Raw genomic sequence first — 26096 nt, forward strand, 5'->3', positions numbered from 1 at the left:
TAGGTCCTTGGTTAGGACTCGAGCTGCTGAGCTATTAACCAGCCTCAAAGGCTGTGAATCTCACTAAAGATTTATTATTATTATTATTATTATTATTATTATTATTATTATTATTATTATTATTATTATTATTATTATTATTTCCCGGCAGTGAGAACAATTCATCAGTGGAACAACTGGCTTCCAGAAGTTGTGAATGCACCAACACTGGAAGTTTTGAAGAAGTGACTGATAAGTCCCTTGTCTGAAATAGGATAGGATCTCTTGCTTGAGCAAGGGGGCTGGACTAGACGACCTCTAAGGTCCCTTCCAGCTCGGTGATTCGGTGAAACCCCCTCCCGGGAAGCCCGCGGGCGCCTCTTGCAGAAGCGGCAGCTCGGGCCGAAAGGCGAGACGGGGGTGGGGGTGGGGGTGGGTGGGGGGGCAGGAGGAAGAGTGGGTAGGGGGCGGGTCCCTTGCAAGAGCCTCCCCCCCTCCTCTCCTCTCCTCCCCCTCCCCTCCCTTCCTTTCCCCTCCCTCCCAGCCCGGAGCTCTGGAGCCACGGAGGGTCCCGAGCGGCAGCTGAGCCCCCCGCCCCACCCCACTCCGCCCGTTCGGTGCCCACGCCGCGTCCCGCCCCCTCCCCGCGTGCCCGGCCGGCGCGCTCCTCCCTCCGCCGCCGCCTCCACCTCCGTCCCTCTCCAGCCGAGGAAGAGGCTCGCCGCCGCCCCGCTCGCCCCGACACCCACCCGGGCAAGGAAAAGACAGCCCGCGATGGCCGGGACGCCCCCCCGCCTGCTCTGCCTCCTCTGCCTCCTCGCCCTCGCCCTCAGCGGCCGAGGTAAGCCGGCCCCCTTCTGCAACCTGGCGCCCGCCGCTCCCCTTTGTTGCCCTGCGCCCCCGCTGGGGACTTGGCTTTTCTCCCCCCCCCCCCGGGTGGGGGGCTGGCTGGGTGGGTGGGTGGGTTACTGGACTGGGGAGGGGGGGGGCATCCCCGACTGGGGTGGACTGGGGCAACATTGCGCATGATCCCCCATGTCCCCCTCCCCCAGGAGAGAGACCCAGAGAGAGGGAGATGGGGGGGGGGAGCTGCCATTAGGGCCTGGAGGGGATGTGGGGGTGGGTGGGTGGGGGGAGATAGAGAGATCGGTAAGAGTATCTTCCTTCCCCCCTCCCACCTTTAAAGAAAGCAAGTGGGGTGGGAGGTGGGTAGGGGTCTCGGGAAGACTGCAGTGGCCTGCGAGGGATTCCTTGGGATGTGGGGAGGGGGGAGATAGAGAGATCGGTAAGAGTATCTTCCTTCCCCCCCCACCTTTAAAGAAAGCAAGTGGGGTGGGTGGGGGGCTCTCGGGAAGGGTGCAGCGGCCTGCGAGGGATTTTCTGGGGATGTGAGTGGGTGGGTGGGGGGGGGGGACATAGAGAGATAGGTAAGAGTATCTTCTCCCCCCCCCTTTAAAGAAAGCGAGTGGGGTGGGGGGGTGAGTAGGGGTCTCGGGAAGGCTGCAGCGGCCTGCGAGGGATTCCTGGGGATGTGAGTGGGTGGGTGGGTAGATGGGTGGGAGGCGGTTTCCCCCCCCCCCGCTGGCCCAGGCCCTGTGCCCCCCCTCCTTTTAACTCCATTGTGGCCCGATGGGGCTGAGCTCGGGGGCGGAGTGGGGAGTGGGGACTGGGGGGGGGGGTCGGCGAGGCATGGCGCATTGCCGCAGCTTCTCTGCAAAGGGGGGGGGAATTAGATTCGCCGCCGCCTCCTCCTCGGAGGCTCTTGGAAAAAAAAAAAAGAAAAAGAAAAAAGGAGGGGTGGGGAGGGGAGGGGGGGCTGGAAGGAGAGAGAGAGAGGACCTGTTAAGACCTGGGTGGGGGTCGGAGGGAGGGAGAAGAGGGGAGGAAGGGCGTGACGCCCCCTCCCTCCATATTCCCTCTTCTTCCACCACCAGGTTGCTCAGCCACCTCTCTCCAATCCCGGAGGAGCCCCGGTAGCCAAGACGACTTCGGGTATCCTAGATTCTGGGTGTAGCGCAGTCTTCGGTGGGATGCCCTCCCCCTCTCTTTGGGGGCTCCCCTTGTGTGTACACACACACGCACACATATGCACGCGCGGGTTTAGCTTTTTTCTCCTGCTCCCCATCCTTGCAAAAGAAAAGGCGACCCTGTGCTCCCTTTTCCCTCTCCCCCTCCCTATGAACCCTTCCAGGAGAACAATAGAAGACCCCCTTCCTGGGCTTGGTGGGGGGCGGGTCCCCCCTAGCTTGGGGAGGGGAAGTGGTGGTGGTGGTGGGGAGGAGAAAGGTTCCTCCAGAGAGAAGGCACTGATTTTGGAAGGATCCTTTCTCTTGTGGCCGAGAAAATAGAACCTGTGTTATCGGGTGTTTGCTTTAATGTCTGGTTATGTGTGTGTGTGTGTGTGTGTGTGTGTGTGTGGAGAGAGAGAAATCCATGTGTTTTTCTGGCTCTGGAAAAGGGAGATTTCCCTTGAATAGAATAGCTGCAAGAGAGATGCAAGCTGTAAGAGAGATGAAGGCAGAGAGGTTGGCCATTGTTGGAAGAATAGATTTAGGGGGCGGAAAAGCTGGCTTATCCTGCAGTCTTTTCCAAGGAGCCATGTGCAGCCTGGGTGAAAAAATTGCAGCCTGGAAAAAGGGAAATCTGCAGTATATCTTAACCAGTCACACCCCCCACCCCAAACACCCCTCTCTACCCTTGTCTGTTGGCCGCTCCTTCTCGGTGTGCAAGCAAAGGGGTTAGAAAATGCATTTCTCCAGGTTAAGGTTGCAAATGCCTTACGGAGGACTCGTCTTCCGTAAAGGATGCCACCAGGTTCACGCCTCCATAAAAGGATGGCCAAGGTTGCAGCAAGAACACAAGAAGGTGGATTTATTTTATTTTTTGCGGGAGTGGGTTGGAGAAGACGAAGATGGCGAGAACGTCGGATGCCCGAGGGGGCCAGAAGATTTCAGGAAGGAGAAGGAAAAGGGAAAATAACTTATTTTGGGGGAATAATCAAATCCACATTTTGGGAAATTCCAAGGGGTGGGGGAGGGAGGTGGAAGAATTGCCGTATGAAAAGAAGAGCTGGATAGGTAATATTTAAAATAATAATAATAATAATAATAATAATAATAATAATAATAATAATAATAATAATAATAATAATAATAATTGGTCTAAAGGAAGAGCTTACACCAAGAAGATGCCATTTGAAATGTGTTCACTGTACAGACTGGATTGAAAAAATGATTGACCAGTGGAAAGGGATTGATTATTGGTCAATCTGACTTCTCAGTTAGCTTCTGGTGGTACCAACGTTTTGGACAATGGTAGTACTCATAGGAGTGCATGGTGATGAAGAAGGAAGAGGAAGGAAGGACGAAGAGAGAAGGAAACCAAGAAGAAGAAGAAGATCAAAAAGAAAAGGGGGAAGAATTCACCTTTCATTTGTTTACTGCCTGTCATTTATATCTGGGGTATTTATTGTCCTGTATACAGAAGAGCCCAAACAATTGAAATAGACAAAAACAAATTCCAGCTGGCTATGGAATTGCCTAATCTTGCCCCCCTGACCATCAGGAAGTCGGTGGAGGGTTGGACTAGAAGACCTCCAAGGTCCCTTCCAACACTGTTGTTCTATTCTATTTGATCTCATAATTCACCAAACATTATTCTCTTTACGTCTTATCCCAACAATTCTTCCGTGGCTTGCTTTTTTTAATGTGCTGATTTTTTAAATAGTCATTTTCCACACCCACCTACCCCAGTAGCCAGCTTTCCAGGTGGTGAGGAAACAAGAAGAGGAAGAGGAAGAGGAAGAAGTAGAAGTAGAAGTAGAAGTAGAAGTAGAAGAAGAAGAAATACAATGTGTTTGAAACTCACCAAAACTATTACACAATTCTTTTCAAAGCCTTGGGCCACCCAATCTGCTATGAAGGCAATTTGGGGGATTAGGTTATAAGGTCTTAAACAATAACCGGCTGTCACATTCCATTTGGATCTGTCCGTTGAATGATATTGTAAATCCTTCTTTTTGTCTGCTGTCATCATCCAGCCCCGTTGTTTTAGGGTTTTTTTTTTGGACTGGACAGAGGATGTTCAAGGGCTATTGATGAAGAGTTTGGCTGATCGTCCAGGAGACGAAGTGAAGATCAAAAGGAAATCTGGTCTTGATGCTTAGAGTCAAAACAGGATCGACTCGGTGGTAGCACCCCATCATGCCATCTTTGGCAGAAGGATGGTTGGTGTTTGCCTTACAAGGTTTTTTGTTTTTAATATATTATAAAACCCCCAAATTTAAATTTATATATATAAAAGCCAACACAGTTCTAGGCTGCATAAAGAGAGGGATAGAATCAAGATCACATGAAGTGGGTTTTTTAAATTTTTTTTTATTTATATCAAACACAGAAAAAACAAAACAAAACATAAAATCTCCATCATTCAAATACAATCACAAACAGTATGTGTGGTACCTCGCTCAATAGTTGTGAGTCGGATCTTGGAGTCCTAGTGGACAATCACTTAAATATGAGCCAGCCGTGTGCAGCAGCTGTCAAAAAAGCCAACACAGTTCTAGGCTGCATAAACAGAGGGATAGAATCAAGATCACATGAAGTGTTAATACCACTTTATAAGGCCTTGGTAAGGCCACACTTGGAATATTGCATTCAGTTTTGGTCGCCACGATGTAAAACGAATGTGGAGATTCTAGAAAGAGTGCAGAGAAGAGCAACAAAGAGGATTAGGGGACTGGAGGCTAAAACATATGAAGAACGGTTGCAGGAACTGGGTATGTCTAGTTTAATGAAAAGAAGGACTAGAGGTGACATGATAGCAGTCTTCCAATATCTCAAGGGCTGCCACAAAGAAGAGGGAGTCAAGCTATTCTCCAAAGCACCTGAGGGCAGGACAAGAAGCAACAGATGGAAACTATTCAAGGAGAGAAGCAACTTAGAACTAAGGAGAAATTTCCAGACAGAACAATTAATCAGTGGAACAACTTGCCTCCAGAAGTTGTGAACCCTCCAACACTGGAAGTTTTTAAGAAGATGTTGGATAATCATTTGTCTGAAGTGGTGTAGGGTTTCCTCCCTAAGCAGAGTGTTGGACTAGAAGACCTCCAAGGTCCCTTCCAACTCTGCTATTCTATATTGACTTATTGAATTCATCTGATTTTACATAACACAGTAGCTACATCAGTGTAGAGGTTAAAACATGGAGAAAAAAAACCAAGGAAATCCCAATCTCCTTTCAGTTAACAGGAAGACAACTTGATTCTGGTCATCCTCATTATTGCCTATCCTAGCCTACCTCACTGGATTGTGGGAAAAATAGATGTCACATCACACCAAAGGAACAAAGGAAGTTCCCTTCAGAAGTTGTGGGAGCTTCATCGCGAGTTGTGGAAAGCTTTCAAGGAGAGACTGGACTGCCATCGGTCAGAAATGGTGTAGAGCAGTGATGGCTTAACTTTTGTGGACCTGAGTGCCCAAAGCACACGCGAACCCCCCAAATGCAATGCGCACGTGCCCCCATGCATGCACGCCCCCATGCATGCACAGCCACCGTGCATGTGCCCTGCCCCTGCACCCCCGACATGTGTCCTCCCCCCCCCTGCGCATACGCAGCAGAGACCAGCTGGCCAGTGGGTGGCATGCACGCATGCGCAGAGGAGCTGAACTGGGACAACAGCTCGTGTGCCCATAGGGCGCTGCGTGCCACCTCTGGCCCGTGTGCCACAGGTTCGCCATCACGGGTGTAGGGTCTCCTGCTTGGGTGGGGTGGGGGTTAGACTAGATGACCTACAAGGTCCCTTCCAACTCCGTTACATCTGTAAAATCTTGTGCCTAGGGCTCCCGAGAAAGCCAGAAGGTAAATCTAAACAAACAAATGAGTGATTCAACCATCGTTTGTAAAACTCAAAACTAAACCCGAACACTCCACAGTCAATTTTTTTAAAATTGAGGTTAAAAAAAAGAAAAAAAAGACTATTCATCCTTACATGAGAGGCATAATGCAGATTTAGGGTTTGACCTAAATCTTCTCCCGTTTGGGTTGTTGTTGTTGTTTTTTCTCTTTGTGTTTATTTATATTTATTTATTTATTTTGGGCCACTCTTTTAATTCTTTTGCCCGGTAAAACCATTTTCAAAAATTAACCAGATAAACATTGCCCACTTTTAACCTGTGTAAAGACCACCTGGAGAAGAATATTTATGCCGGAGAGAAGTTCAGTTACAGGGAAAGTGAGTGGGTGATAGGATAATATGGTTGGGGGTGGGTGGGAGGCTCCCTTGCTCTTCTGTACCTACAAAATTGTAGGGCCCCATTTCGTTGTTAAACTTAATTCCCCGATCACAGTTCAACCAGAGGGCAGAAGGATAAGTTGTTGTTTTCATTAATTAAGGCTTAAAGCCTCTAAACCCTCCCACTCACAGTAGGGGCTCAGCCTTTTCTAGCCACACAGCCAGGAAGCCGAATGGACTCCAATCTAAATTTGTATTTATAGCCATATCGGAGATTCTTTTTCCACCCCACTCCAAGTCCTGTCTCAACCATGGTTCCTAAGAAGGATGAGCGAAAATTATGGGGATTGTGGGCCAAGAGAAGATGTTCTCGGTAGGGTCACCCGAGGTGTAAGGTCATCCCAGCTGCCCAGGTCAACTAAGCAGGCCTCTGTATCAGAGGTGAAAGTTACTTACCTTCCCTGCCGGTTCCGAAGTGTGTGTACACGCGCATGTCACATGTGATTTTGGAGACTCTGTGCACGCGCAGAGGGTAAAAAAGAGGTTACTCCCTAATTAAAACCAGGAAGTAATGACGTCCAGGTGGGTGGGCGGAAACTCGTGCTGCCGCCACTACTGGTTCTCCGAACCATCCACCGCCGCTGCTACCGGTTCGCCTGAACCGGTGCGAACCGGTAGCATTTCACCCCTGCTCTGTATTGGGTAGCAGAGATCTAGAGGGATGCTGCGGACAGAAGATCATTCTAGCAGCGAAGGCATCGTCAGGCGCAAAAGATCAGGACCGTATGTTAAGTTGCAATTCGGAAGATAGGTTATTTGGCAGGATGGATTTCATTTAAATCAAGTTGATTTAAATCACGATTTAAATCACGATTTAAAGCGGGCGCAAAAGATCAGGGCCCTCTGTTAAAAGATCAGGACCATGCGCGCGCGATTTAGATCAGGCGCAAAAGATCAGGACCGTACGTTAAGTTGCAATTCGGAAGATAGGTTGTTTGGCAGGATGGATTTGATTTAAATCAAGTTGATTCAAATCACGATTTAAATCACGATTTAAAGCGGGCGCAAAAGATCAGGGCCCTCTGTTAAAAGATCAGGACCACATGCGCGCGATTTAGATCAGGTGCAAAAGATCAGGACCGTACGTTAAGTTGCAATTTGGAAGATAGGTTGTTTGGCAGGATGGATTTGATTTAAATCAAGTTGATTTAAATCACAGTTTAAATCACAATTTAAATCACAGTTTAAATCATGGTGTAAATCACAGTTTAAATCATGGTGTAAATCACAGTTTAAATCATGGTGTAAATCACTGTTTAAATCGTGATTGAAATCACAATTTAAACCACTAGTTAAAAATCAACTCAATTTAAATAACGATTTAAATCGTGATTTAAATCACGATTTAAATCAACTCGATTTGTCGTCTGTCCCGCAGTGGCTCCTCCTCTGACCCACTGTTGACTCACCGACAGTCACATTCACTTTAATGGGACGGCTGGGGATGCATCAGTGACACAAGGTGAGGGACGTGGTGGGCAGCAGGTGAATGGATGCCCGCTAACAGACGCTGCCATGATGGATCTGAAATGACAGGCGCTCTTTCAAGCTAAGGACTGGTAGTTAGAATCTTTTAATATGATTATTTGCAAGCAAAACGAAGGTTTCCCATTTAGCTTGCAGAGCTTGGATTCCTGGGACGAGTTTACCCAAAAATGTAAATATTGCAGAACAGACAGCCTCATGCTACCTAACTAAGCTCCATTCCATGCTGAATAAACTAAATTGGTGATGTGATCTTAAATAGAAAACCATCTTTAGATAGATGTTTACTCCAAAAGCATTTTATTAAAATAAGTTTGATAAAAATAAAAAAAAAATCCGATTTAAATAAAATCTGATTTAAATTTTAAAAATCCGATTTTTAAATTTTTTTAAAAAAATCATCAATTTTTAAATTTTTTTTTCTTTTTTTTAAAAATCATCAATTTTTATCCACCCTGTTGTTTAGGCTTAAGCACAAGAGTCTACTCAACTAAAGTTCAGCACTAAATTGGCCTCAGCTAGGAGTCAGTCACTTCGGAAGGAATACCACTAGAAAAAGTTGAAAGGATCATGTCCCTCAGTTCTAATTTCCATGAGAGCTGGAACATGGAACAAGGATAGAGAAAGATCAAACAGCATTCTTCAAAACGATCTTCTGCAATCACAACATAAGCCTGAGATTGAAAAATCAGATGCTTGTCAGATGTTACGTCTTTTCTATCCTGCTCTACGGAGTGGAGAGTTGGGTCTCTGACAGACACTTGAAGAGACCAGAAGCATTTGAAATGTGGATTTACAGGCGGCTGTTACGTAGGAGCTGGGTTGACAAAATCAGAAAGGAGGAGGGGATAAGCCACCTGGGAAAGCCAAGAGAAATCATCAAAACCATAAAAAAGCAAAAAAAGTTAGAATATTTCGGACATGGGATGTGACACCTGGAAAAATACAGCATCCTTCACTTAATCCTCCAAGAAAGATTGAAGGCAAACGAGGTCCAGGCAGAAGAAGACCATCATGGCTTCAAAATCTAAGGGTTTGGTGTAGACAAAACTCAGCAGCACTTTTTCGTGCAGCTGTTGATAAAAATAGGATCGCCAACATGATCGTTGAATTCCGATGACAGATATGGAAGGAGAAGGAGGAGGAGGAGGAGGAGGAGGAGGAGGAGGAGAAGAAAGAAAGAAAGAAAGAAGAAGAAGAAGAAGAAGAAGAAGAAGAAGAAGAAGAAGAAGAAGAAGAAGAAGAAGAAGAAGAAGAAGAAGAAGAAATTAAAGGGGACTTGGACCGTTTGTGGCAACGTAACAACTCTAGGCTGATGACTTGTTTAACTCCGCCTCCCAACTGGCTGCTCTTCTCCCATGACATCAAGTCATACTCCGTGGGAGAAGAGAACAATGAACCTTTTTTTTAAACCAAGAAAACTACACAGAAGATATAAAATGATTGATGAGAACATACCTAGTGATGGCCATCTCATCAAATGATTGATGAGAACATACCTGGTCCAACGGCCCTCAACTTGCTACAGGTAGTCCTCAGTGGGTCTCTTGGTGCTGTGCTGAGGGATCCATAAAACAAGGCAACTATTCAGATGAAAATGCCTGTGGATGGGCCATTTAAGGATTGTTTCGAAGTCTTCCTTTGTTTCTTCCCGAGATGCAAGCTGACTTCTAGATAGGAGCTCAATATCTCCTCATTCTCAAAGTGTGGTTGGAGGGGGGGAGGGAACCCTAATGAAAAAACATGCTTTCTTCAAAATGATACTTTACTTGACTACATTGTAAGCGAGTAATTTGTAAGTAAATTCCTCCTAAATTTCCCATTATATGGGAAAAGACTCTGTATCTCTATGTCTCTTTCTCTTTTGTTACAGTGTTAAAATAAAGTTAGGGATGTGTCCTGTTTTTTTTTGCAGTGGAAGTCACATTCACACTTTTTTTTTAAATTTGATTTATATGCCGCCCTTCTCCGGGGACTCAGGGTGGCTTACAATGCGTTAAGCAATAGCCTTCATACTTTTGTATATTTATACAAAGTCAGCTTATTGCCCCCACAAATGGGTCCTCAATTTACCTACCTTTGAAAGGATGGAAGGCTGAGTCAACCTTGAGCCTGGGGAGATTTGAACTTGCAGTAATTGCAAGCAGCAGTTGTTAATAACAGTGCTTTAGTCCACTGTACTACAAGCTCTTTATACTTTATACAAAATATACTTTTGTATATTTATACAAAGTCAGCTTATTGCCCCCACAAACTGGGTCCTCAATTTACCTACCTTTGAAAGGATGGAAGGCTGAGTCAACCTTGAGCCTGGCGAGATTCGAACTTGCAGTAATTGCAGGCAGCTGGATGTTAATAACAGGCTATTAGTTTGCTGCGCCACCAGGCTCTTTTGACGGCATGACTTGGGGCCCGGACGCTACAAAAGGAACGGTGGAAAGTAGGACAAAAACTTAAATTAGACTCCCAATTTACATTTAATTAAAACTAGCCTGCATTTGGGTAAGGCTGCGTCGCATTTGGGGAGTAATTTGCCCGAGCTGCTTTTGATCTTGCGAGGAAAACTCGTGGATTGAACATTTGGGGGTATTGGGGTAGGTTTGGGGACTCAGGCTTAGGGAAGGGGTGTGTGGCTGTGGGACAGTTGCTTTCTACTGAGGGAAGGTTTTTAAATTGGCACGTGAAGGTAACCTTTTTATCCAAGGTTTGTGACTCACTGGGTTGGTTGGAGAAGTGACAATGGGTGTAGGTCGTAAACTTCAAAATAAACAGTGACTTTGTGCCATTTAGACTCTGTCCCTTTGGAGTTTCTTTAAACTTAATTAAATTTATCAGAAATATTTTTGATAAGCCTGTGCTTGGTCATAAGCATCCTTTAGAAGCCGAGTTGAAAGACCTCCTCCTCCTCCTCTTCTCCTCCTTCTTTTCTTCTTGCCCTCCTCTTCCTTTTTTCCTCCTCCTTCTCTTCCTCCTCTTCTTTTCTTCTTGTCCTCTTCCTCCTCCTCCTTTTCTTCTACTTGTCCCCCTTTTCTTCTCCTTCTTGTCCCCCTCCTCTTCTTCTCTTTTTCTTCTTGTCCTCCCCCTTCTTCCTCCTCCTCTTCCTCCTTTTCTCCTCCTCTTCTTGTTGTCTTTCTCCTCTTCTCCTCCTCCTCCTCCTTTTTTCCCTTCTTTTCTTCTCTTCCAACTCCTCCTCCTTTTCTCCTCCTTTTCTTCTCCTCCTCCTCTTCTTCTCGTCCTCCTTTTCTTCTCCTTCTTGTCCTCCTCCTCCTCTTTTTCTTCTCCTTTTCTTCTTGTCCTCCCTTTCTTACTCCTCCTCTTCCTCCTTTTCTCCTCTTTCTTTTCTCTTCCTCCTCCATTTTTTCTTCTCCTTCTTGTCTCCTCCTCCTCCTCCTTGCAAATTCCATCACTTCATTGTCTCTGTGATAACTTCATGACATTAGGGATGACATCATAGCTTCTCCTGGGCGTCTGGGATAGAAGATCCAGGGACTCTCTTGTTTTTCTTGCTCTCTTGCTGGTATCAAAACGAGGATATGGAATCCTGATCAGGTCCTGCAGCTATAGTGAGAGACGGGATCTGGTTGGACACAGCCAAACAGGCATTAGGAGAAGCTTATAAACAGGACCCAAGGATGCATATCTTCCTCCAACTTCTGTAAATGGTATTAAGAACCTCTCTCTTGAGGTGCTCAAGACAAGTTGCTTGAGTGCCCACCTGTGCTAAGTCATCATTTTATCTTGCCTGACTTTGATGGATATGTTGCATCATCCCAAACAGTTATGATTATAGTTATAATTTGGTGTGTTGTGCTTTGTATTCTTCATTCAACCAACTAGGGTTAAAGCAAACCCAACTTGATTCCTTCCAGATGTAATGAGCCCATAGCAATATTTTGTCTGGGGAATTCAGGGAGTTGTAGTCCAAATATCCTAAAGTTGTTGAGGTTGGGAAATGCTGGATGATAGAGTTGACCACCAAAAGGTGCTAGATAGGTCTTATAGGCACCTTGGAATCTTCTTAGCATCTTCCACCTTCACAATTTCAGGACTGCTAAGCTAACTCCAAGGACGGTGATGTAGAAAAACCAGGCTGGATGTTTTCCAGAGTAGCCCTTTTTCCCCACCCCAAGAGGATTTCCCCACCATCCAGTCAGAGCTGAAGAAGCTTCTTTGGATGAGAAGCGAAACGTCTTCAAAGAAAAACCAGAAAGTCCAGTCGCCTCTTGGGAAAAAAAAGCACCTTTGAGACCACCACAACCTGAATGACTGAGAATCTTCATAGACAGAGTAGCCTAGTTACATTTTTTTAAAAAACACGTTTTAATCATACCCCTATCTCAAGAAGTGGTTCGGTTTATTTACTGTTTTTAGGCTGTCTCTATTGCACGGATTTAAACGCGTAAATACAAAATCAATGTGTCATGGTATTATCTGCCATTAAAAGGACGCGAAGCCCATAATCTTGTGATTATGTGATTATAGATCTGAGATTTTCTTGAAAGAAAATTAAGAATAAGGAAGTTGAGTAACGGTAGCACGGAGAAGGAATTATCATTGATCTTCGTTACCTTGAAAACAAAAATTGCAGACGTTTTCAAGAACAACCTGTATGGAAAGTTGCCTGTGAATATGGACAGGTCTGGTGGGTTTAAATTTGAAGATAGGTCAGTAACAGTGTTAGAAGGGACCTTGGAGGTCATCTAGTCCAGCCCCCTGCTCTCACAGGAGACCTGTATTGGGATTTGAACTGCCGAACTGGCGACCTTTCCGATCGACAAGCTCAGTGTCTTAGCCACTTGAGCCACCTAGTCAGGTCATTGGAGCTACATTAGATTTGATGTCTATGGAGATTCTCAGCCATCCAAGTCGTGGTTGTCCTGAAGGTGCTTTTTTTTTAAAAGAGGCAACTGGATTTAACGAGCGTTGTGGCATCTCCACAAAATCCGGATACTTGGCAATGGGCTCACACTTATGACGGTCACAGTATCCTGGGGTCACATTTTGCGACCTTCCGACCAGCAATGGGGAAGCCAGATTTGCTTAACAACCTGTGTTCCTAACTTAACAACTGCAGTGATTCACTTAGCAACGGGGGCCAGAAAGGTGGTAGAAAGAGGCAAAACTCACTTTACAACTGTCTCGCTTAACAGCAGATGTTTTGCACTCAACTGGGGTTGTAAGTTGAGACGGCTTCTGTTTGCATTCTCATCCAGCACCAAATGGTAACTTTTTGGAAAATGCCCCGTTGGGTTTTGAACAGCTGTTTAGGAGAACTTGACTAATACGTTGGTTTGTCTGTTTTGGTCCTCAGGATACGCCGACGACTCGGGCTTTGATTTAGCAGATGCACTGGATGACTTTGTCCCGACGAAGAGACGTAAGTATGAGACCGGTTGCTCCACATGTGGATACACATTGTGGGCAGAGTGGATATTGGCTGTCGATTAGGAATCAGAGGGGTTGGGGTGATGTTCTGCAGGGAAGAAATGAGCTTGTCGATGGAAAGCTGACCGCCCGGGTTCGAGACCCCACCGCCGTGCCACAGGAGTGAGCTCCCGTTCCTTGCTCCAGCTCCTGCCATCCTAGCCGTTCGAAAGCACACAAATGCAAGTAGATAAATAGGTACCACTTCGGCGGGAAGGTCACAGCGCTCAGTGACATCATGCCCGGTCACATGACCGTGGAAAAGTCTTGAGAGAGCACTGGTTCAATGGCCCTTGAAACGGAGATGAGCACCAACCCCGAAAATCGGCTACAACTAGCGGAATAAAATCTGCAGGCACTCCTTTAACTTTTTTTATAGGGTTTGTCGGCAGGCATCCTTCCTGCAATGATAGTTTAAAAAACAAAAAACAAAAGGCAAAAGTCAAGCTGAAAAAGAAGTATTTAGATTAAAAAAAAAATATCATAAAGGCAAACTCTAAAGCAGCGAGTTTTCCATAATGCGCGGAATTATATGACCTAACTGGGCAGCTTGAAAATATATTATCAGATTGGACATGCCCGAGACTTTCTGTTTCCAAGATCTGTATTAATTTATTCCCCCTCCCTCCCTCCCTCTCCCTCCCTCCCTCCCTCCCTCCCTCCCTCTCTCTCTCTCTCTCTCTCTCTCTCTCTCTCTCTCTCTCTGTATATATATATATATATCAGGTGGGTTTCAGCAGGTTCTGACCAGTTCTGGAGAACCAGTAGCGGAAATTTTGAGTAGTTCGGAGAACCGGTAGTAAAAATTCTGACTGGCCCCGCCCCCATCTATTCTCTGCCTCCCGAGTCCCAGCTGATCGGGAGGAAATGGGGATTTTGCAGTATCCTTCCCATGGATTGGGAAGGGAATGGCGATTTTACAGTATCCTTCCCCTGCCATGCTCACCAAGCCACGCCCACCAAGCCATGCCACCCCCACCAAGCCACACCCACATAACCAGTAGTAAAAAAATTTGAAACCCACCACTGACATATATATAATTATCTATCTATCTATCTATCTATCTATCTATCTATCTATCATCTATCTATCTATCTATCTATCTATCTATCTATCTATCTATCTATCCACCCACCCACCCACCCACCCACCCACCCACCTACCTACCCTGATTCCCCCAAAATAAGGCATCCCCTGATAATAAGCCCAATTGGGCTTTTGAGCGCATGGCAATAAGGCGAAGCACTTATTTCAGAGTTAAAAAAATATATAAGACAGGGTCTTCTTTTGGGGGAAACATTCTATCTATCTGTCTGTCTGTCTGTCTGTCTGTCTGTCTGTCTGTCTGTCATCTCTCTCATCTCTCTCATCTCTCTCTCTCTCTCCACACACACACACACACACATACATACATACAGATCCAATGTCTTAAAGCCTATTCTGGAATTTCCACTGGGAGACACAGAAATAGAGATTTGCTCGGTCCTTGGGATTTGTCTGTCGGGATTAAAAAGATTATGCTCTTTTTAAAACCATGACGCGTTGGATAAGCCAATGGCTGGCACTCCTGTCCTTTGATAAGACAGGAGACAGTGGGTGGGGCCACAATATAAAGTGGGCGGGGCTATTTCATATCTGGGCGGGGCCTGAATATGCCAAGATGCGGAGGGGAAGGATAACATTTGGATCCTTACGAAAACCTTTTCGTAAGGATGCAACTAAAAACATTTTTAAAAAACGAACGGAAATTTTAGAGTTAAAAACGATGCAAATAAAAAGAAAAATGAAGAAATGTGAGAAATAAGTAAAGAAAGAAAAGAAAAAGAACATATAAAGAAGCAGCTGTCAATGTATAAATTGGTTGTAAATGCATATATATTTCATCCTTTCTCTCTTGCTTGCTTTCCATATTCTACCCTTCCTAATTGCCAAGATCATAAAACATGCATTCATTTCCTCCCACCCCCCCATTTTGAGCAAAAAGCCCATAAACAGTTTCCAGTCACTGATATGAATGCAACTGAGATTATGTTCTATATTTTTTAATTCCTGAAATCAGATAGCCTGTAACTCTGCCTGGAGGGGCTTCAGACAACGAATTTGGGGCACATTTAATCCTCGAAATTCACCTCATTTGCACTGAAGCATAAACCAAGGTTTAGAACTCACCGTGGTTTAAATCCTCTTACTAAAAACTAAAAGCCCAACTGATGAAAACTGAGTTAGAGCTTGGCATGGAAATTCAGCATGCCCCCTGCCGCAAACATCCCGTGTTAGAAACTGTCAAATGTCAAATGTAATTGAATGTAAACTTTAAACTTTTTAACAGCTTCAGCTTCCTTTCCTTGAACTTTTAACATCAGTTCAAGGTGGCCCTGCTCTTTAGATGTAGCCTGACTGAACTCTGAGGATGTGCATGTCTTACTTATAGGAGTAAACCCAGAGTGCTGGGTCAGCTCAGGCTGGTTTGGCATCGCCGCGGAATCAAAAATGCCCTTAATTCTGTCTTTTTGTCTTTCCCAGCTACTCACAAGCCGCCCAAGAAGACTTCAGGTGGCACAGGTGAGATGTTAGCTCTCTTAAGCCTTTAAATCAGCTGAGGGTGCTCTCCCACTACAAATCCTATCCTCCCCAGCCATTGAGTGACTCTTGGCTTTATGGTAAGGTAGGGTAATTTGCTGGGGTTCCCCCCCACCCCTTTTTCTTGACAAACAGCAATCCAGGAAGTTGCAAGTACAAGCCGACCCATTTCATTTGGCGGTATCCTCAGTCTTTGTCTTTTAATGGGACCTTGGCCTTGGTAACCCTGAAAGTGGCCTACCTGGGAGTCGTGCGGTGGCCTAGAGGTGGAGCTCTGGCCTCACAATCAGGAGGCTGTGAGTTTGATCCTAGGTAGAGGCAGATATTTCTCCCTCTGGGCACACTGAGAATAGATCTGCTGAACAAAACTCCGCACTGGTGACAGGAAGGGCATCCGGCCAGTAAATACTCTGCTAGCTCCATTCAGTTGCCCAGACTTTGCAAGGGATTATGGGGCCATTAAAAGAAGATGACAGTGGCCTACCTGGGAGGGCTGTTGGGAGGATATAAGGACACAAACCTGTAGCAGGACTCAAGAGCGTTGCGGCGGCCTCACCTTTTGGGTGTATGTGAATGATATTGTGATGCCCACAGAAATAAAAGGGGGGTGGGGGGTTACGTTGCAGAAAGGAAATTGGTGTTCCCTGCAGTAAGTAGCTCTTTCTATCGGTCTCCTTGATTTCTCGAGCAGGCGAACTCGATCAGTTGGATTTCTTTGATTCCCCACCGGAGAGAACCACCAGGCCTGCAAAGGCCACCACTGTCCCTTATCCAAGGAAACCAGGTAAGGACATCCTGGCCCCTGGTTTTGGCAAGCTTGGACGCTGGGCTGCCCTCTCCTCAAGCTCTGGGGGGGCGGGGTTGGGAGCCCAAAGCCTACTTAATGGGGTGGAAATACGACTTTGGGTGGCAAAGAATTCCTTCCTTCCTTTCTCTTCTCTCCCTCCCTTCCTCCCCCTTTCCTTCTTTCCTTCCTTCCTTCCTTCCTTCCTTCCTTCCTTCCCTTTCCTCCTCCCTCCCTCCTTTACTTTCCTTCCTTCTCTCCTTTCTCCCTTCCCTTTTTCTTTCTTTCATCCCTCCCTCCCTCCCTGTCTTGCCCCCTTCCTCCCTCCCTCCCTCCCTTTCTTCCTCCCTCCCTCCCCTCTTTCTTTCTACCTACCTACCTATCTCCCTTCCCTCCGTCCTTCCTTCCTTTCTCTTTCTTTCCTTCCTCCTCCCTACCTCCTTTTCCTTCCTTCCTTCTCTCCTTCCTCCCTTTCCTTTTTCTTTCCTCCCTCCTTCTCTCCCTTCCCTCCTTCCTGTCTTGCCCCTTCCTTCCTTCCTTTCTCTTTCTTTCCTTCCTCCTCCCTCCTTTTCCTTCCTTCCTTCTCTGCTTCCTCCCTTACCTTTTTCTTTCCTTCCTCCCTCCCTTCCCTCGTTCCTGTCTTGCCCCTTCCTTCCTTCCTTCCTTTCTTGCCCCTTCCTTCCTTCCTTCCTCCTTCCTTCCTTCCTTCCTTCCTTCCTTCTTTCCTTCCCTCCCTCCCTCCCTCCTTCCCTCCCTCCCTGAATGCAACTAGGCTATTTATTTGTGAATCCTGCTATACATTTACAAAACAACAAGGGTGACCACAGTTCACAAACCAGCTTCCAAACAAGCCCAATGAAGCCAGGATCCCTAACCCCCAAGGAGGATTGGATCTGGTTGGAATTTGGCTGGGATACCACCAGGTGATAGGCAGGATGTTAGAAAGGGGAATTAAACCACATCCTGCCCGGGGTGTGTGTGTGTGGGGGGGGGAGAGCCAGGTACCAGCTTTGCTGTTTTCCCTAACATGGGCTAAGGGTTGAGAAGGTTGAACCACACAGCTTAGCCCGCATGTATTTGATCTCGATTTTCCAAAACTGCGGCCGGACATATTTGGAAAGGCAACTGAGCGGGGAGGGCTGGGCTAAGCCGATCGCTGGGCACCCTGGGCTGAAGGGTTTGTGTTCTCCGATCTGCAGATGATGGCCGCTGGAACATTCCCCATACCACCACCACCAAACAGCCCAAAACTACCAAGCCACCCCCGAAAAAAACCGCAGGTAATTTTTAACCACTATGAAACCTCAAAGGCCCCATTAGAAATCTGGAAAACAATCTGCCTTCTACCGTGGACATCCAAAGACGTGAAGGTGGGGATGAAGACATGGAGCTCGATCTGGTATTGGAAGAGAACAGAGCAGAGCAGGGCCTGGGTGGGATTTCCCCAGGGGTGTCCTCACTTCAAAAGGTTTTCCTCCTTTACTGCAGCTATTCTCTCTGCTTTCTCCTGTTTGGCAGGACAATGTAGATCTCTGAAGAAAATTTGGGGGTCTGGGGATGGATGGGTGGATGGACAGATGGACGGACAGACAGATGGACATTAGGTTGGTTGGATGGATGGATGGTTGGTTGGATGATGGATGGATGATGGATGGATGGATGATGATTGGATAGATGATGGATGGATGGACGATGATTGGATAGATGATGGATGGATGGATGATGATTGGATAGATGATGGATGGATGGATGATGATTGGATAGATGGATGGATGGATGGATGGATGATGGTTGGATAGATGATGGATGGATGGATGATGATTGGATAGATGATGGTTGGATGGATGATAGTTGGATGGATAGATGATGATTGGATAGATAGATGATGTTAGATGGAGGATGGTTAGATGGATGGAGGATGGATGGATGATAGTTGGATGGATGATGGTTAGATGGATGGAGGATGGATGGATGGATGGATGATAGTTGGATGGATAGATGATGATTGGATAGATAGATGATGGTTGGATGGATGATGGTTAGATGGATGATGGATGGGTGGATGGATTATAGTTGGATGAATGGATGGATGGATGATGATTGGATGGATGATGGATGGATGGATGGAGGATGGATGGATGGATGGATGGATAGGAGAAGACAATCTATTACATAACTAGAGGATTTGGAGTTCCCAGGCTGAATTTGGGGATTCAAACTTCCTTCCTTGATATATGTGTTTTCCTGACATTCAGTCTGGTTTCTATAAAAGCCTTCACCAACTCTGACCCTCAACATGTAGAGGTGTTGGCTGCAAGGCCTGATGTTCTCCCATGGCTGAGATCCTGGTGGTGGCTTGGAATTCAAGACATCTGGAGACTAGCAGGTTGGGAATGGCTGGTCTTGTGTTGAGGTGGTGACCATTACATGCATCAAAGTCAACTCAAGATGAACCTATGCCTAGGAAATCTTATAGGAATTACGGGACGCCTGGGTAGATTTCTTCAAACCTTTTTCTTACTTCTCCTAAGAGGTTAAGTCTTTCTTAGTGGAAAAGAGTGGCGATGCTAGAAACCATAACGCCCTCATCTGCTAATTTTATAGGGAAAGACCCCATGGATTTCGACTTATCCGATGCTTTAGATGATCAAAATGACAGATACCCTGGGGGTGGACCACCTAAAGGAAATCCTGGTGGAGGTACGTTGATCATTCTTCTTTTGGTTGGTCGAGATAGACTTCTGCACCCTCCCTTCCCTCTCCCTACATCCGTTGCTGTTGGGGGAAGAACAGTTGCCAACGGGAACCCAAAGCCTTGAAGATCTGCTTACTTGGTAGGCAGTGGCGGCATTCAAATAATTTAACAATCGGTTCTCTGCCCTAATGTCTAGCTGGGTAGGTGTGGCTCGGTGATCATGTGACCGTGTGGGCGTGGATGGATGGATAGGTAGGTAGGTAGGTAGGTAGTTAGGTAGATATAAATGCAGCTAGATAGATGCATAGATAGACAGACAGATAGAGATGCAGATAGAGATAGATGCAGATAGATGCAGATAGATGCAGATAGATAGATAGATAGATAGATAGATAGATAGATAGATAGATGCAAATTGAGATAGATGCAGTTAGATGCAGATAGATGCAAATAGCGATAGATGCAGATAAGATAGATGATAGAAGATAGATAGATAGATAGATAGATAGATAGATAGATAGATAGATAGATAGATATAGATAGATTCAGATAGAGGATAGATGCAAAAAGAGATAGATGCAGATAGAGATAGAGAGACAGATGCAAATAGAGATAGATAGATGCAGATTGATAGATGCAAATTAGAGAGAGATGCAAATAGAGATAGATGCAGATAGATAGATGCAAAAAGAGATAAATAGATGCAGCTAGAGATAGAGAGACAGAGATGCAAATAGAGATAGATAGATGCAGATTGATAGATGTAAATAGAGATAGATGCAAATAAGATAGAGATAGATAGAGAGATAGTGAGTGAGTGAGTGAGTGAGTGAGTGAGTGAGTGAGTGAGTGTGAGAGAGAGACAGGCAGGTTGTTTTAGTGCTCCAGGTTGAATTCTCACTTTCCTTTGTCATGTGCTAAACCAACCCCTGCTATTTTCCATGATCAGTTAATGAATAAAGAATCCCGTTCCAGGCTCCAAAGGGGGAGATAAAAGAGGTGGAAATCCTGGTAAGGGGTCTCTCCTTGGCTCCCCAGCTGCTCTCTCTCCTCTGTCCCACCTGACTGCCTTTGCTCGCCTTTCTCTCCCTAAGTCCAGTCGTTCGTTTGTTTGTTTTTTAAAAAATCACCCTCTGACTGATCTCCTGTCTAACCCAACGAGAAAGAAGGGATCTTGGACACCTGTGCTTAATTTGGCCTTGCGAATCAACCTCCTTTCCTTCGTTTGACTCCTCCCCCCCTCAATTTCTGTGACCTGCTTCCAGAAAAGTAGAGCTGCAGGTTCCGTAGGAGATCAATGTCCCACGGTGGGCGTGGCCTAGTCGACCTCCTGCACCATGGCAGGGGGGCGGGGTGTTTTTGCCCTCCCCGGGCTCCAGAGGCTCTCTGGAGTCCAGAAACGGGTGAACTTTCCGGTAGGCCCATGTTTTGCCCTCTCCGAGCCTCTGTGCGCATCCGGCGCTTACCTGCATCCAAAACAGGCCGCGTGGGGACTCCTAGGAGGGGCGGGGTGGGTGGGGCGGGGCCAGCCAGGAGTGGAATTTGGGGGTTCTCCGAACTGCACAGAATCTTAGCTAGAGGTTCTCCTGAACCTCTGCGAACCCCCAACAGCCCACCCCTGATCTCCATCCCTAAAAATAAATACATACAATGAACTGGACTGTTAATTTCTTGCATGAGATTTTTTCAAGCAGTTGCTTTTTTTTCCAACTGGCTGTTACCAATGCATGGGGTGAATTCTCTGCCTACTCTAACCTGCTAAAAATCCTCATACAGGCGACCAGTTCCTGCTAGGACTGGTGGTCAAGGACGATGGGTAGGACAAGAAGCAACAGGTGGAAACCCATCAAGGAGAGAAGCAACTTAGAACTAAGGAGAAATTTCCCGACAGTTAGAACAATTGACCAGTGGAACAACTTGCCACCAGAAGTTGTGAATGCTCCAACATTGGAAGTTTTTAAGAAGATGTTGGATACCCATTTATCTGAAGTAGTGTAGGGTTTCCTGCCTAAGCAGGGGGTTGGACTAGAAGACCTCCAAGGTCCCTTCCAACTCTGCTATTCTATTCTATTCTATTCTATTCTATTCTATTCTATTCTATTCTATTCTATTCTATTCTATTCTCTCATCTCCTCCTATATTTATTCTATTCTATTCTATTCTATTCTATTCTATTCTATTCTATTCTCTCATCTCCTCTCCTCTATTTATTCTATTGTATTGTATTGTATTGTATTGTATTGTATTGTATTGTATTGTATTGTATTGTATTCTATTCTCTTGTCTCCTCTCCTATATTTATTCTATTCTATTCTATTCTATTCTATTCTATTCTATTCTATTCTATTCTATTCTATTCTATTCTATTCTCTCGTCTCCTCTCCTTTATTTATTCTATTCTATTCTATTCTATTCTATTCTATTCTATTCTATTCTATTCTATTCTATTCTATTCTATTCTCTCATCTCCTCTATTCTATTCTATTCTATTCTATTCTATTCTATTCTCTCATCTCCTCTCCTCTATTTATTCTATTCTATTCTATTCTATTCTATTCTATTCTATTCTATTCTATTCTATTCTATTCTATTCTCTTGTCTCCTCTCCTATATTTATTCTATTCTATTCTATTCTATTCTATTCTATTCTATTCTATTCTATTCTATTCTATTCTATTCTATTCTATTCTATTCTATTCTATTCTATTCTATTCTAGCATCTTCAATTATATGAGAGGCATTGAGCCAGATCCTACAAAGAGTGAAAATAAAACAGTAAACATTCTGAGGGTTAAAGCATTTCACTTTTTAAACAAATCTGGCACTTCTGGATTTAGATGAGATAACACCTAACATCGCGTCAATCAACTTTTATAACTTTTGTTCCAGCCAATAACTCCTTTACTAACCCGCTACGCATCAATATCTAAGAACTATTTTTCTTTTCTTCTTGAATGCAGTTCTTCTACTTGTGGCTAAAAAAGGATAAATTTGGGGGAAGGGTAAATTGAGTGATTAAAAAAAAAAGAGAGAGAGAGAGAAATGTGGGATTTTAAATAAGCGGATTTTATTTGGACTCCTCAGGAATTTCGGATGATGACCTGATTGGAATCGTGGACGAAGGAGGTTATCAGCCTGATAAAAAGAAAGGTAAATTTTTCCCTGCTTTGGTTGGTTGTAGTGAAATAACCGGACTGCTGTGGAGTTGCTGTTGGCAACATGTTGAAAGCTGTAAGTTTAGCTATACAGTCGTCCCAAAGGTGCTTTTTCAGGAGGCAACTGGACTTTGTTTTTTCTTTTGAAGACATTTCGCTTCTCATCCAAGAAGCTTCTTCAACTCTGACGGAATGTTGGGGAATGGGGGGATTTATATTCCTTGCAGACAGCTGGTCCTCTGCATCCTTTTAGAGGGGCGTTGAGGCCACTTGGAGGTTTATCTGTGTCCTCGGGGTCACTTGAGTAGCACTCCTGGTGCTACTCAATTTTTTTTTTTACTACTGGTTCGGTGGGCGTGGCGTGGCTTGTGGGCGTGGCAGGGGAAGGATACTGCAAAATCTCCATTCCCACCCCACTCCAGGGGAAGGATACTGCAAAATCCCCATTCCCTCCCCACTCCTGGGGGAAGGATATTGCAAAATCTCCATTCCCACCCCACTCCAGGGGAAGGATACTGCAAAATCCCCATTCCCTCCCCACTCCTGGGGGAAGGATATTACAAAATCTCCATTCCCACCCCACTCCAGGGGAAGGATACTGCAAAATCCCCATTCCCTCCCCACTCCTGGGGGAAGGATATTGCAAAATTTCCATTCCCACCCCACTCTGGGGCCAGCCAGAGGTAGCATTTGCCGGTTCTCCGAACTACTCAAAATTTCCGCTACCGGTTCTCCAAAACCTGCTGGATTTCACCCCTGAACTGCATCCAGATCATTGGTACCCGGGAGAAATTATCTGGAAAGGGTGCCAGCTGGGAGAAGAGTATCAGCACAGAGAGGCATTGGGGTCATCTCCTGCTTTGGGGATCTAGCTTGGATTCTGCGCTGGAAAAACCTTAATGATCTGCTGAATTCAGTGTTTGAGGGGCTGTCACAGAAAGGAGGGGGGGTACAGCTATTCTCCAAAGCACCAGACAAGGAATAATGGATGGAAAGTAATCAAGGAGAGAAGCAACTTAGAACTAAGGAGAAATTTCCTGACAGTGAGAACAATTAACCAGTGGAACTACTTGCCTCCAGAAGTTGTGAATGCTCCAACATTGGAAGTTTTTAAGAAGATGCTGGATAACCATTTGTCTGAAGTGGTGTAGGGTTTCCTGCCTAAGCAGGAGGTTGGACTAGAAGACCTCCAAGGTCCCTTCCAACTCTTAATCTGATTAAGAGTGCAGAAAAGAGCAACGGAGATGATTAGGGGGCTGGAAGGCTGAAAGATACAAAGAGCGGTTGCAGGAATTGGGTACGGCTAGTCTAGAGAAAAGAAGGACTAGGGGTGACATGAGAGCAGTGTTCAAATATTTGAGGGGCTGCCATAAAGAAGAGGGGGCCAACTTATTCTCCAAAGCCCCTGAAGGCATGACAAGAAACAATGGGTGGAAACTAATCCAGGAGATTAGAACTCAGGAGAAAATTCCTGACAGTGAGAACAATCACCCAGTGGGATGGCATCCCCTCCAGTAATTGTAAAAGAGCCTTGGTGGCGCAGCAGACTAAAGTGCTATTAAGTAGCACCAGCTGCCTGCAATTACTGCGAGTTTGAATCTCACCAAGCTCAAGGTTGACTCAGCCTTCCATCCTTCTGAGGTAGGTAAAATGAGGACCCGGATTGTGGGGGCAATAAGCTGACTTTGTATAAAAAAAAGAACACCGCTTAGCGGGGGCAAAAGCCCTACTAAGCAGGTATAGACAAAAGTATGAAGGCGATTGCTTAACGCATTGCCAACTTATTTAATGTGGCTTTATACTGTTTTAAATTTTGTAATCTATGTGGTTTTTATTTTTTTTGGCTGTTCACCGCCCTGAGTCCTTCGGGAGTAGGGCGGTATATAAATCTAATAAAAATAAATAAAATAAAAATTGTAAGCCGCCCTGAGTCTCCGGAGAAGGGCGGCATATAAAATCGAACCAATATATAAATAAATAAATTGTGGGTGCTCCATCGCTAGAGGCTTTTAAGAAGGAATGTCACTAGTTTACAGTGCTATAGGGTCGTCTTCTTCTTTTTTAAAAAAATTTGATTTATATGCCGCCCTTCTCCGGAGACTCAGGGCGGCTTACAATGCGTGAAGCAATAGCCTTTATCCTTTTGTATATTTATACAAAGTCAGCTTATTGCCCCCACAAACTGGCTCCTCAATTTACCTACCTTAGAAAGGATGGAAGGCTGAGTCAACCTTGAGCCTTGGCGAGATTCGATCTTACTTTAATTGCAGACAGCTGGTGTTAAATTACAGAGCTCTGTCTGTTGAGCTATCCAGGCTCCCTGCTTGAGGTCTTCTGCTTGAGGTCTTCTGCTTGAAGTCTTCTGCTTGAGGTCTTCTGCTTGAGGTCTTCTGCTGAAGTCTTCTGCTTGAGGTGTTCTGCTTGAGGTGTTCTGCTTGAGGTCTTCTGCTTGAAGTCTTCTGCTTGAGGTCTTCTGCTTGAGGTCTTCTGCTTGAGGTCTTCTGCTTGAGGTCTTCTGCTTGAGGTCTTCTGCTTGAAGCCTTCTGCTTGAGGTCTTCTGCTTGAAGTCTTCTGCTTGAGGTCTTCTGCTTGAAGTCTTCTGCTTGAGGTCTTCTGCTTGAGGTCTTCTGCTTGAAGTCTTCTGCTTGAGGTCTTCTGCTTGAGGTCTTCTGCTTGAAGACCTCCAAGGTCCGTGTTCATTTGCCGTTGAACACCGTGGGATCCGATGGGACGGGAAAGGAGCGGAAACTTAAGGCACGCAGGTGTAAATAAGGCACTGGCGTTTCTCTGTAGATGTGCCAGATCGTAGGCATTCCTTCGCTGGCGTCTGAGCACACCACAAAGGGCTCATTCTTTCCCAGCCACTTGAGTGTTTTCCTTCTCCAATTAGAGAATGGAGTGGGTGGGGGGGGGAGGAAATTACCGCTTATGCTGCAGCGGGCAGAAATGTGCAGACAAAGCGTTCATTTCTCTGCAAACCGCACCCACTTTCTCGAATGCGCACGAGGCTAAATTTATAATCAATCTCATTTATTGCTCCTGACGCAGCAGCGGCTTAATTAATACGAAGGGCCAGCCGGGGGTCTGCGCGCGGGGGCTGCGATTTGCAGTGCCTTCAGTTCGGCACTTCCAACTTCCCTTCGTCGACATATTAGGAGATAATTAAAATGGCCCCGGGATTGATTAATTGATTATTTATCTATTTGTTTAGCTCGGCACCCCCTGGGCGGCTTGAAATTGGCTTTGGAGAGAACGGAGGAGGACCCGGAGGGGGGGGGGGAAGGGGAGGGAAACGGTTGGGGGGGGCTTCTCCCTGCCAATCATCCTCTTGCTTTCAACTCCAAGGTGTAAATCAGTTGTATGTCAAAAGGGAAGATTTGGACGGAGGGGGAATGTAGGGCAGGTGTGGTCGTCCCTGCTGGAAGTCCACAGGGTTTTTTTAAACAAAGATTTCCTGATTTTACTCTTGGCTTAACGAGTTGCAGGGATTCAGTTAACGAACCTGTCCAAAGAAAAAAAAGAAAAAAAGATTGTAACCATCGTGCTTGACTCATAGGAACGACCGTCTTGCTTAGCGATGTAAATTCTGGTTCCGATTGCAGTTATAAGTCAAGGACTTACCCCGTACCTGTACTATAAACTGGAGAAGATCCATAACTCGTTTTTTTTAGACTTTTAGGGGGGCCCTTCATAAATGTTGG

At 45.6% G+C, this 26096-nt stretch overlaps 1 protein-coding gene across 2 annotated transcripts in view; it reads left to right on the forward strand.

The window, feature by feature from the left end:
- Positions 1-668: 668 nt before the first annotated feature.
- CD99L2 (CD99 molecule like 2) overlaps positions 669-26096 on the forward strand; it is a 35929-nt gene continuing 10501 nt past the window's right edge. Inside the window, exons 1-8 of one of the 2 annotated variants that reach the window (XM_070951939.1) lie at positions 669-820; positions 13068-13133; positions 15705-15743; positions 16453-16545; positions 17745-17825; positions 19150-19245; positions 20216-20251; positions 22325-22390. In XM_070951939.1, coding sequence (XP_070808040.1) covers positions 754-820; positions 13068-13133; positions 15705-15743; positions 16453-16545; positions 17745-17825; positions 19150-19245; positions 20216-20251; positions 22325-22390 — 544 coding nt within the window. In that variant the 5' untranslated portion in view covers positions 669-753. The remainder of the gene's footprint in view (positions 821-13067; positions 13134-15704; positions 15744-16452; positions 16546-17744; positions 17826-19149; positions 19246-20215; positions 20252-22324; positions 22391-26096) is intronic. The other variant, XM_070951940.1, reaches the window with a different exon arrangement.

Source organism: Pituophis catenifer, unplaced genomic scaffold (assembly GCF_029215685.1).
Source record: "Pituophis catenifer annectens isolate HBS135680 unplaced genomic scaffold, rPitCat1.0.hap2 SCAF_11, whole genome shotgun sequence".
Classification (NCBI taxonomy): domain Eukaryota; kingdom Metazoa; phylum Chordata; class Lepidosauria; order Squamata; family Colubridae; genus Pituophis; species Pituophis catenifer.